The sequence below is a fragment of the Condylura cristata genome, unplaced genomic scaffold, assembly GCF_000260355.1.
Source record: "Condylura cristata isolate star-nosed mole 26May11 unplaced genomic scaffold, ConCri1.0 scaffold00026, whole genome shotgun sequence".
In the NCBI taxonomy this organism is placed as follows: Eukaryota; Metazoa; Chordata; class Mammalia; order Eulipotyphla; family Talpidae; genus Condylura; species Condylura cristata.
The window spans coordinates 5,744,697-5,755,415 of record NW_004567127.1 but is presented as its reverse complement, the minus strand read 5'-3'; the positions used below and the strand labels follow the sequence as shown (position 1 = coordinate 5,755,415).

Here is a 10,719-nt window from a genome sequence, read left to right as displayed (position 1 = left end):
AAAACACAATGGCTTGACAAGATGAAGTTTCACTGCTTGCTATTCAACACTTTTCAAAAATGTGTTGTTAGGTGTATCTCCTGATAAACTGAAAAGTACAAATATTGAGAAAGAGTGAAATGCACATAGATAAACCCATTTTTAGGAAAAGTTTCTCCCTCCCATAAAAGAACTCCTCTTAGGACTTTTAAAGTTCAATATTATAAAATAGTTTGGTATATGTTTTGTAGTTTAACTTATAACAACACTGAGAAGATAAAAGGGAAGTTACAAAATAAAGCAGTGAACAGCATTAACAAAATCAATACCGTTTAAACACACTACCAGAAGGTCTGAATCATATTCACGTTTACCCCAACCCCTTAAGAAAAAACCCAAAGGAATTTGTCTAATAGATTTTTACAGCGATTTTATTTGATTCAATGTGCACTAAAATATTTACCTCTTTGACAATTACGTCAAATAATTTTAAGCTGATTTTTTTTTAAAGACAAATTGTTTTGCCACAAATCTGCTGATGTCTGAAAAATATCTAAGGGCAAGTCTTCTATTTTGGTCACTTTATATTCTAAGGTGTCCACACAAAAGTAGGACAACATTTTTAATCCAACCAAAGAGAAGCCCGTACACAGTCTAGAACACACATCTTGGATCTGAGCATCACAAATGAAGAGAAGAAAAATGAACCAGAGCCACGCTGGGCTACCTGCCTCAAGTGCTGAAGTTGGGTAGTAAAGGTGGGTTTACTCCAGTAACCATTCAAGTGGGGGTTGGCTCATTCTCAGGGTTTCTTACAGGTCTCTCCCCAGGCCTTTAAGCGCCCAGTCCGTGCATAGGTCCCACCTGGTGGACGGATGCGTAATCTAATAACCCCACCGGGTTTATTTCAATATTTTGATATTTTAATAATAAGCTGCTTCTGAAGATTTTCTGAGAAGTCTGTTCTCTATTAAAATAAGATAGAACCTCAAAATATGAATGTGAACATTAGAAATAGACAGCATATATTACAAATCCATTCTTAATAGGAACATTAGTAAGAATACACATTAGCTTAAAAAACAGGCTCAGCAAATGTTGCTGATCTGCCAGAGTTTTAGTTTACTATTTACAAATAAGACAAAGTGAAATACAGAGAATTTTACACATTTGGTAGTTGACAGATTACTGTTTGCCAATAGCGGTCTGTCAGAAAACTGATATAAAGGAAGACTGGATACGAGCCAGTTGGCACCTTCTCAGTCAAATTTACAAGTACAGAAAACGAGATTCATTTTGAAATAAGCCTTCTGACTTTCATGGGAATAACTAACTGAATGATTGGATGATGGAATTGGGAAGTGCAAGTCTGTGGATTTCTTTTCCTGGAAATGACTATTCAAAACTAGATGATCTGCTTCGGAAAAGTTGCCTTGGTTATTTCAGCAGACCATTAAAGTTGACATGATGATCAATGGTCATGTTTCCTAGACTGTAAAGATGAACAGAAAACAAAACTGCTGAGTTCTTGAAATCAATATAAACTAAGGCCCAACAGCATCAAAATGAAAATACATATAGATGTAACCCAGGAGTCAATGCACATCTTGCATCGACATCCAAGTGGAATCCGAGGAACTTTGATTCTAACTAGAAAACATGCTGATGTGTGTGGAGGGAGCCAAAAACATCTCAGTAACGGTGCCCTCTAGTCCAAAAAGACAAGTCATGTCAAATGGCGTGACGCTCAGTTACTTACGCGTATTCCCAGGGTCCTGCACTAATACGGCCAACATGGGATTCTGCCCGTTCTAACAGCAAGAACCACCTTCTTTAGGAACAGACATCTCAAATCATTTATTTTTACTTCTAAAATTGCAAAGAGAGTTCTCTCCCCTTTTCTTGACAAGACTGCGTTTTCTGTCCATTATTCAATCTAATACTGTGAAAAAGCGGTCAGCTTTTTTGAGGAGGTGCCCACTCTAGGCAGAGATTCCAGCAACACTTAAATAAAAGTTCTCTTTCTTTTTTTAAAACAATTGGTTTAAGTTCATGTCATTTTACTTTATATGTACTGGTCTCTCATCTGACTTTAGGCGTTTTCTGCGGGGCTGTATAAAGTCTTCATCAGAGTCCTCAGTTACCTCACCATCATCCTCTTCCTGCTCAAACTCTGGCAAAGGTGCGAAGGTCCTGTCTGAGTAGATCTCTGTGAGTTTATCTTCAAAGTACAATGCAACTGCTTTCCCTGCCTGAGCTACTTCTGAATCAGCCTGCAAGCAAAAGATAGGAATATTCACCTATTGGTAATGCATATTCCTTCATCAAGTTTGCGTGGTCTGAAAAGCTTACCTTCAAATTAATCTCTTGTGTTTCTGCATAAACTTGAACAACTTTCATCATCTAAAAAGGATACCAGAGTCAAAAAAAAAGGGAAATTATAATCCTTTCTAAAGTTATGAGACTGCATAGGATTGGCGACCAATAGTCAGCCACACTAGGGACACAAAGTGCTAGGACCAGACAAAGTGCAGTACACGAGTCTACAGAACATGGACCCACTTTCTTTACAAAGTTCTACTACTAGAATTGCCTCAAGTTCTCAATTAGTAAAGTTACTCTGAACAGGAGTTGATCTGAATATAGCCACTTAAAAGAAAAATTATTTGCGAAACATTAATTTAAGAAGTATTGCTTTTTGAAAAACCGACAAACTTTCCCCAACCACTTAATTAAAATTCTATCTTATGGCAATTTGTTAATCGTAATTACTTAGCTATCAATAAACCAGATAAAATGGATCTTCCTGGCTTTGCTCATGAAACACTGGCTAAAGTTCATGAAAGCGAATCTAACTGGATTAAAATTAAAACTAAAACTGGAAATGTATTCAAGTGAGGGAGTTTAACATTATTCTCTGGTGACACAACAATACAAAGGTGCCTAAACTTTGCACAGAGAATATTGATATATATATATATATATATAAAAAGTCACCTAGATGTTCCCAAAGACACATATGGGTACATTTTAAACGATTCATGTTCTTTATTTTAGTAAGAGTCACATGGCACCCACATTTCAGAAGCAACAGAAATTTTAGTTCTGATTTTTAAAAATTTTATGCATTCTCTCTCACTTCCATTTTCTTCTCCTATGAAAATCAAAATTTCCCCTTAACAAAAAGGTATTTGACTTTTTCTAAAGATGATTAAAAATAAATTCCTTGAGAAAGATAAGTAGCATACACGTCTCCTCAAGGGGACGGCTCATCCTTAGCCTCACAAAATACACAGCCAAGACCAGAACACTAGGCATTACATGACTATTCAGGATGAACCACCAGAGATTAGTCCATGAACATTTAGGTTCTCCATCTACGTGGTCAATCATGAAATCAAAGGACACTGGTACCAAGATCTTTCCTCATGGTACCAAAATGTAAGCTATTTATAACCATTACCCACAAACTATATTTAATTACTTGCTATGCTTATCTAAACCTCAATGTATTCAAGAAGGGATACTCAATAATTTTCTTCATATTTAAGTGGACACTTCAAATTATGGAGTAAAATTTCTTCTATGAAGCCTAGATGCAAGCAAATTTTACTTTGACAGAACTAAAGCAGAAAAAAACCTTAATCCAAATTTAAAAAACGTCTAGGCAGTAAAAACAAAAACAGCAAAATGAACAAAAAGTCACAAAACTCTATAGTTTGGAAGCTAACATACTTCATTAAACCTTTCACAGTTCTTGAAGATCAAACGGACATCGGCCACAAAGTCATCTGGGACTTGGTAGTGTTGGGAATGTTTTTTCTGAAGCTTCTTTTTCACTGTGGATAAATCCATTGGTTTCTTTATAATTTTATAGTAGTTTGGTATCTAAAGAAACAAATAGATAGGGATAAACAAGGATTCTCCAAAAATGTCAAACTGTTTAATCTGAAGATGCACAAAGCTTTACTAACTTTTGAGGGGAAAAGTGTTGATAATTTAACCAGTTACTTGCAGATTTTGAGTATAATGAATGTATTTTAAATCATCCCACACGAGCATATCACAAAAATAAAATCATATTAAGTGTACATAATAATCTTCATACTTAGTCAAGGTTCTGTCTTCGGTAGACAGACGGGTACAGAAGTAACTCCAGAGGGCCAAGCACTAGTGTTATGGGCGGATCTGGGGCTTCAGAATTTTATGAATCCAAAAAGTTAAAAAAATAAAAATAAAAAATAAAACAGATAATGTATTGCTATTATTAAAATATTATCACTAAGAACTCTGGCCATAACAGAAATATTTTAGTAGCATACAAAATATTTATTAACCATTTAGTGATCATTCTGGAGTGTTCTCCCATTGTGACCAAAACTCTCTCCAAATTTCCATTTGGAAAATACCCAAACATAAAAGTTATTCAAACAGATAATGAAAAGAAAATGTCTGAATATAAGTTTCTACCATAAAATTCTTAAACCTCAAATGAGACACTTTCTTGTATCACGTCATTAGTATCTGCACAAAGCACCTTCCTTGTGTCTATACCTTCTGTGCTTTACAATTCATCTCTCAAGTCTCCTTTGTAAGTATGTCCACCATTTAATATTCTTTAACAGAACTAGCATTTAATATCTCAATTCAAAATCTGGTAAATAAAGCAAGCAAATAAAATGTGGCATTAAATACATTTACTATTCCTTTAACAATGGAACGTTAGAACCCGTATTTCTTACAAGTCTCCTTTATGATAAGCAAAGAGCACTGACTTGCAAAACTTCCCCCAAATTTCTTAATCTTGACTATTCATAAAAGGGATCTTAGAAAGGCAGAGCACAATTCAATATTATACTTTTCAAATTCAAATCAATACTTAAGTAGAAATTATTTTTGCCTCCAGGTACAGAGTCTAGAATAATAGAACTGGAATCTCAGAAATAATTTAGTGCAAAACTCCCACCCTATAGTTTAACAACACAGGCAGAATATTCTATAATCTATATTTCCCAAAGCAGAAGCTTTTTGACCCTTCATTCGAGAATTTCCAAATGTATCCATTTTCCCTTATGTCTATCTTAAAAAGATAACATGGAAATTAAATTTTTATCACACATTCAAACAAAAATATCTTTAAAAACACAAGGCAATTTATACAAATGAATCATATTCATTCAGTATTAGTAAAATTACTGATTAGAAGTATTTATGATGGTCTCAGGTACTACACTAAAACATTTACACAGGTTACTACATACGATCCTTGCAATAACCCAATGAAGTTAAGGAGTAATAGTAGGAAACTTGAGCCTTGTGGAGTCTTAAAAGATTTCTAAGAAGCTGGAGGTTTAAAAAGCTGTCTGAGGCTAGAGCACACACCCTCTTAAGTACTATACTAAATTTCTCCATCAGGGAGGTAACCAAGGTAAACAACTCACCGATGCAGGGACTGGCTCCTGGAATTCAATACTTAATTCATGGCAATAGAGGTAAAGCAGAAGACGTTCACATTTCTGGCACCCCCAAAAAAAGGAAAATCGGTGAAAGTTTTGAGTTTTTTTTAATTAGTGAAATATTCTCGAGAATGAAAACTTTTAATCACTACAAAGTACTTTACAACGAAATAAAAATAAGCCTCCTACTTAAGAGCAATCCAATTAAAATATTACATCCAAAGAATACTTATTTAGTTTTGAGATGATCTCATCTAACTTATCAAAGAGAACAGCCTTTTGTTTTTACATGAAAGCTAATTTATCTATTAACAATGATATTATTTATAAAATGGATGAGTCATAAAGCAACATATAACATTTTGTGCAAAAAAATTATTACCTCGTAATCTATTAACTGTCACTATTGCCACTATTGCTAGTGATTCTAATTTCCTGATACAGGAAAGACGTGTTATATTACTTCTTTTTGAAATGATTCCTTTTAAGTACAAAATTAAGTAAAGACTGTCTTGTCATATCCACTGCTAAAACTTTCAGAAGTTAATCAAAATGCACTTACACTTATAGCCTTTTATTTGCTTAAGCTTCTTTTAACAGAAGTTTGTACCCGTTCAACACACCTTCTCTTAAAAGATAGTGGAGGAGGGATTTTGCAAGTATGTAAATCAGATTAGAGTCAACCATAACTGTTAATGACCACAGAACTAAGTGAAAGCTAGTCGGTCTCTGAAGATTAGACTATAGGCCACATCAGCAGGAATCTGAGTGAATGAGATGATTTTGAATCTTTTTTAATATTCACTTATTTATGCATACAGAACTGGGGTACAGCCAGAGGTGCAGGGGCGGTGAGAGGATTCACTACAGACAGAGTGGAGCAGAACAGTCCAACTGATGAAGTGCACGGCTGAGGGGAGCAGTGGGCAGGTCAGGAGAGGTCTGCCGAGCCATGTGGGTCACCTCCGGACCAAGGATCAAATTCATGCTGAAGTGGCTTCAGCTTCTTAGTGCTGTGCTTTATCCTACCACGCCACCAGGATTTATTATTAAATCCTATTAAAATCTTATTTTTAGTAGGAGGACGAGCAATCAAGATTTTAAGCAAGAAGTTCTAGATTTGTCTACATTTTTAAGAACATTATGCACAAGCATAGAAAAATAGTAAGGTCAAAGAGCAGAACTGGGAAGTCCAATGAAGAGATTATTCTAGAAGTGCAGATGAAAATCTATGATGGCTGTATCAGAAGGTTATGGTGGTGAAAGAAAGTGGCATTATAGGCATTCCTGCTTCTTTTACTCTATTAAGTTCCTGGCCTGAAAATTAAAGAGGAATGGTGGTACCATTTAATAGCGGGAAATAAGAAATAATTGGGGAGAAGTCCAACTTCTTATGTGATTTGCATACTTGTTGCCTTTGGGGGGGGAAAGAATTATAAATCAAAATTTTAGTTGTAACATGTTAAATATAAGGAAGTTGGAGTTAAGAATTTGGAGCTGAGAAGTAGAGACAGTTTTTAGAACACATCAACAGACTATCAATTGGTGACATTAAAAAATGATTATGTATCAGGGTAAGTGCACATTACACCCTCCTCCCTCCCCAACGGCAACATAACCTCTAGAATAAGGAGGGAACTCATTTGACACTTACCCTTTGGTCCGTGGGGCTTAACCCCTGTGCAGTTTTCCCCTTCTTACTATGTTGCAAATTATCACAATCATATTCAACTTCTGGTTTCCCAATATCTCTGCAAAATGTGCATATCCAGTCCCCACTGAAGAGGGAAACAGGTAGTTTAACAAAACTCAATCCAAAAATTGGTTCCTTAGACTGGTTTTCTTTCCAGTTTTTGGGGGAATGGGAGATTCTATTTTCATCAAATCTAATGTAGTGGGTTGCAAGCTAAAAATCCCCCAAACTATTCCCAGTCATTCTTCAATTGATCACCTTCTGGGAAACATTATTAAGATAGTATTTCTACATGCAAAATCAGAGGTGATTTTCTTATAGGAGAAAGTTCACGAACAGTACTTGCAGCATAAGACAAGTCCCAGACTCTAGTTATTACCACCCCAATGACCCCATATTCACAAATAACAGTACAGGATAATGAAGTTCTTAGGTACTCAGTACCATCACGCCATGTATCAATAAGCCAAAATTAAGTAATTCCTTTTTTTATGGCAAGTCAAAGCCTAGAATACACATACACAGAGCTGCAAGTGCAAGCGCATACATGTATATCCTCTATCTTTAAAAATGCTGCCCTATATAGTTTATATCAGGATTTCTAACAAACTATACATCCAAAACGATTCATTCACATTTATTCTATCCCATTCCCTCTAACGTACATAACTTAAATTCTAAGTTTAGGAATTGAATTAACTAATCTGTGTCAAATTTTTTTCCTAAGATTTTATTTATGCATATAAGAACCAGATATAGGTAGACCAAAAGTGTGGGGGTGAGACGATTCACCGGAAAGTGGGGAGCAGAACAGGTGGATCTACTGAAGTACATTGCTGAGGGCAGCAGTGGGCAAGACATGAGAGATCTGCTGCGCCATGTGGGTCAGCTCCCTGGCCAGGGTTCAAACTAATGCCACAGTGGCAGGTGATAGCTTGATGGTGCTGAGACTTTAACCCTTATGCCACCAGGGAGACCCAAAACTTGAGTCAATTTTTCTTTTAAAGATTTGTTTATTTATGCATACAGAACTGGGGTACAGGCCAGAGGTACAGGGGCAATGAGACGATTTACCAGAGACAGAGTGGGGAGCAGAACAGATGAAGTACATTGCTGAGGGGAGCAACAGGCAAGTCAGGAGAGGTCTGCCACGCCATTTGGGTCACCTCCAGGCAGGTTATCGAACTCAGTTGAAGTGGCTTTAGCTTCTTAGTGCTGTGCTTTAACCTGCTGAGCCACCAGGGGGGGCCCACTTGTGTCAATTTTTAACTCCTCTGAAAGCATTGGCATTTGCAAGAAGGCAATCAGTAGCTAAATCCTAATGTTTCAGCAAGATGTTATTACCATCCCAAAAAAAGAAAATCTTTTAATATTTTAGAACCCAAATGCCAAAACTTTTTTAAAAGAAAAAAAAGGAAGGAAAACCCTTATCACATCTCTGGCAAATGACTATACATCATCTCTTCCTTTGATGTGGGTAAGAGTTCAGAAAAGAATTCTGGAGCTATTTACACAAACCCATCTCTTTTCTAATATAAAAGATAAGACTTTTTCAAAACAGGTAGTACTTAACTAAAATAATCACTTCTGGGAAATGAGAGGAATTTTGAATTGTTTTACCTATAGAAAATATTGGTTTCCCTAAGACCACTGGCTTATTTTTACTTAGTAGGAAACTAGGGCTTGAGTTTGAATGAGAGAAGGTTAAAAGAAAGTTAAATAGGACTACTACCTCATGGTCACTGAAATCCATCAGAAACAAGATTAGATATAAAAAACTTTAAGGGAATAAAAAGAGATCATCTAATCCAAACTCTACTATTTGTAGATATAACTGAAAATTAATGAATTGCCCAAGATAATTTAGTTCACCAAAGAATTATGATCAAACTATATCGGATCTGTAGCCCAGTCCTACACCTCTGTTGTACTATAATACACCTGGCACGAACAGCTTGCCTTGGGTGCCCACCAGTAAATGTTTTTATCTTGAAACTGCATTTAACTGCCATGAGGTCAAATACATCTGAAGAAGTGTTCATATTTCCCCCCAAACTTTGAGTTTCCCCAGTTCTTTCCATGTAAATAAGGAACTCTTCCCAAGTTAAATACTCAAAAGTATTCCAATTAAATGATAGAAAATCTGAAAAGCAGGCACTGTCAGGTAGCTTAGTGCCAAGAGGAAGTCATTGCTAAAAAAATAATAAAGTACCTTTTGGGCATTTTTTAACAAATCGTGTTTTTATATGTCACTTAAGAGCTTCCAAACTAAGTTTTGTAGTGAATTGTCTCAAACTTGAGTTTTATAATTAAAATGATTATTATTGAGTACACTAAGATGAATGGCAACAAATATTTTAAAATTGATCTTTAAGAGGAAATTAACTTTCTCCAAAATTCTAGTCTCCTCACCCTTCATAACTGAGACTTAATTTGCTTATACTAAATATAAACCAAAGGCCGGGAAATGCTCTACTTTTGGTCATTAATGCACTACTTCGTTCTCAAACAGCTCATCACACATCAGTAAACTGCTCTAGAAGGTAATGCCAAGAGAATAATGGGCGCCAGTTTCCAGTAACCATGTGGTGGTTACGAAGGCCTTCTGCCCCGAATGCTGCTTTTTTATCTTATAAAAATGAACAAACAAACAAACAAAAAAGAACAAAAAAACTGATGACTTCACTGATACCTTGGAAAGCTAAGAAGTGTTGGAACATGACAGGTTAGATGAAAGACCTTTGGGCATTTTTCACAGCACAAGAGATCCCCTCCATTCTGGCAAACAGCACACCAATCTTCATTGGGGTCATCATCTTTGCTGCTGCCATCTCCTCCAATCCTCGGTGACCTGTGCATGAGGCTTCGAATTGGGGACTTTCCATTAACAAGGTTGTTGAGTCCTGACTGTTTGCAGCTTTCACTCATTTCTGTAGGTTCACTTTTCACATGATTTTCCAGGCTTGCTAATGCGTCCAACTCACTTTCTAGATGTAGGTTGGTTGAGAGAGGTGGTGTCAAACTACTCTCAGGACTGCTCAACTAAAATAAAGGACACATTTTTGAAGATCATTTAAACCTTACTGCAAGGAGAGCATGCACACATGTGTACCTACATATTTAAGTTATGTCAATATGAGATACTGGCATAACATCAAATTGTTTGGAAATCACAACAGTGACAAAGTATTAAAAAGAATTCTCCAAAATTATTAAGCATGTTAACTAATTATTTTAGAGGGACAGTGTCCTATATTGGTTCATTCAAATAATGAGACCACTTAAACTATTAAGCATTCTGATTAGGAAGTGAGCACAGGGTTAGACTTTTCCTATAAAAAGCTATTCTTCATACAAGAAAATGCAGCACAGTTTCTGAGATGCATTCTGAAACATCCCTCTGCCCACTATCATTCTTCTGATGTAGGAAGGTTATGACAATATAAAATTAAGTCTTTGACTACCCCTTTGTGCCCAGCTTTGGGGAGATATTTTCTAAACCAGGCTCTAGAAGAGGTGACACTGCTCCAAACCCAAGGTTAATCTTCTAGTGCTCTCTGAATCTACATGTACCATGTTGAATATACTAAT

General features: G+C 36.0%; 1 protein-coding gene across 1 annotated transcript in view; it reads right to left on the bottom strand.

Annotated features, from left to right (window-relative positions):
- Positions 1 to 2,012: 2,012 nt before the first annotated feature.
- Positions 2,013 to 10,719, bottom strand: part of TRIM33 (tripartite motif containing 33) — a 58,083-nt gene continuing 49,376 nt past the window's right edge. The window contains exons 15-20 of the mRNA XM_004689489.1: positions 9,821 to 10,170; positions 7,090 to 7,213; positions 5,421 to 5,495; positions 3,715 to 3,867; positions 2,332 to 2,382; positions 2,013 to 2,252 (exon numbers count right to left, since the gene is read on the bottom strand). Of these exons, the coding sequence (XP_004689546.1) occupies positions 2,040 to 2,252; positions 2,332 to 2,382; positions 3,715 to 3,867; positions 5,421 to 5,495; positions 7,090 to 7,213; positions 9,821 to 10,170 (966 nt within the window). The 3' untranslated portion in view covers positions 2,013 to 2,039. The remainder of the gene's footprint in view (positions 2,253 to 2,331; positions 2,383 to 3,714; positions 3,868 to 5,420; positions 5,496 to 7,089; positions 7,214 to 9,820; positions 10,171 to 10,719) is intronic.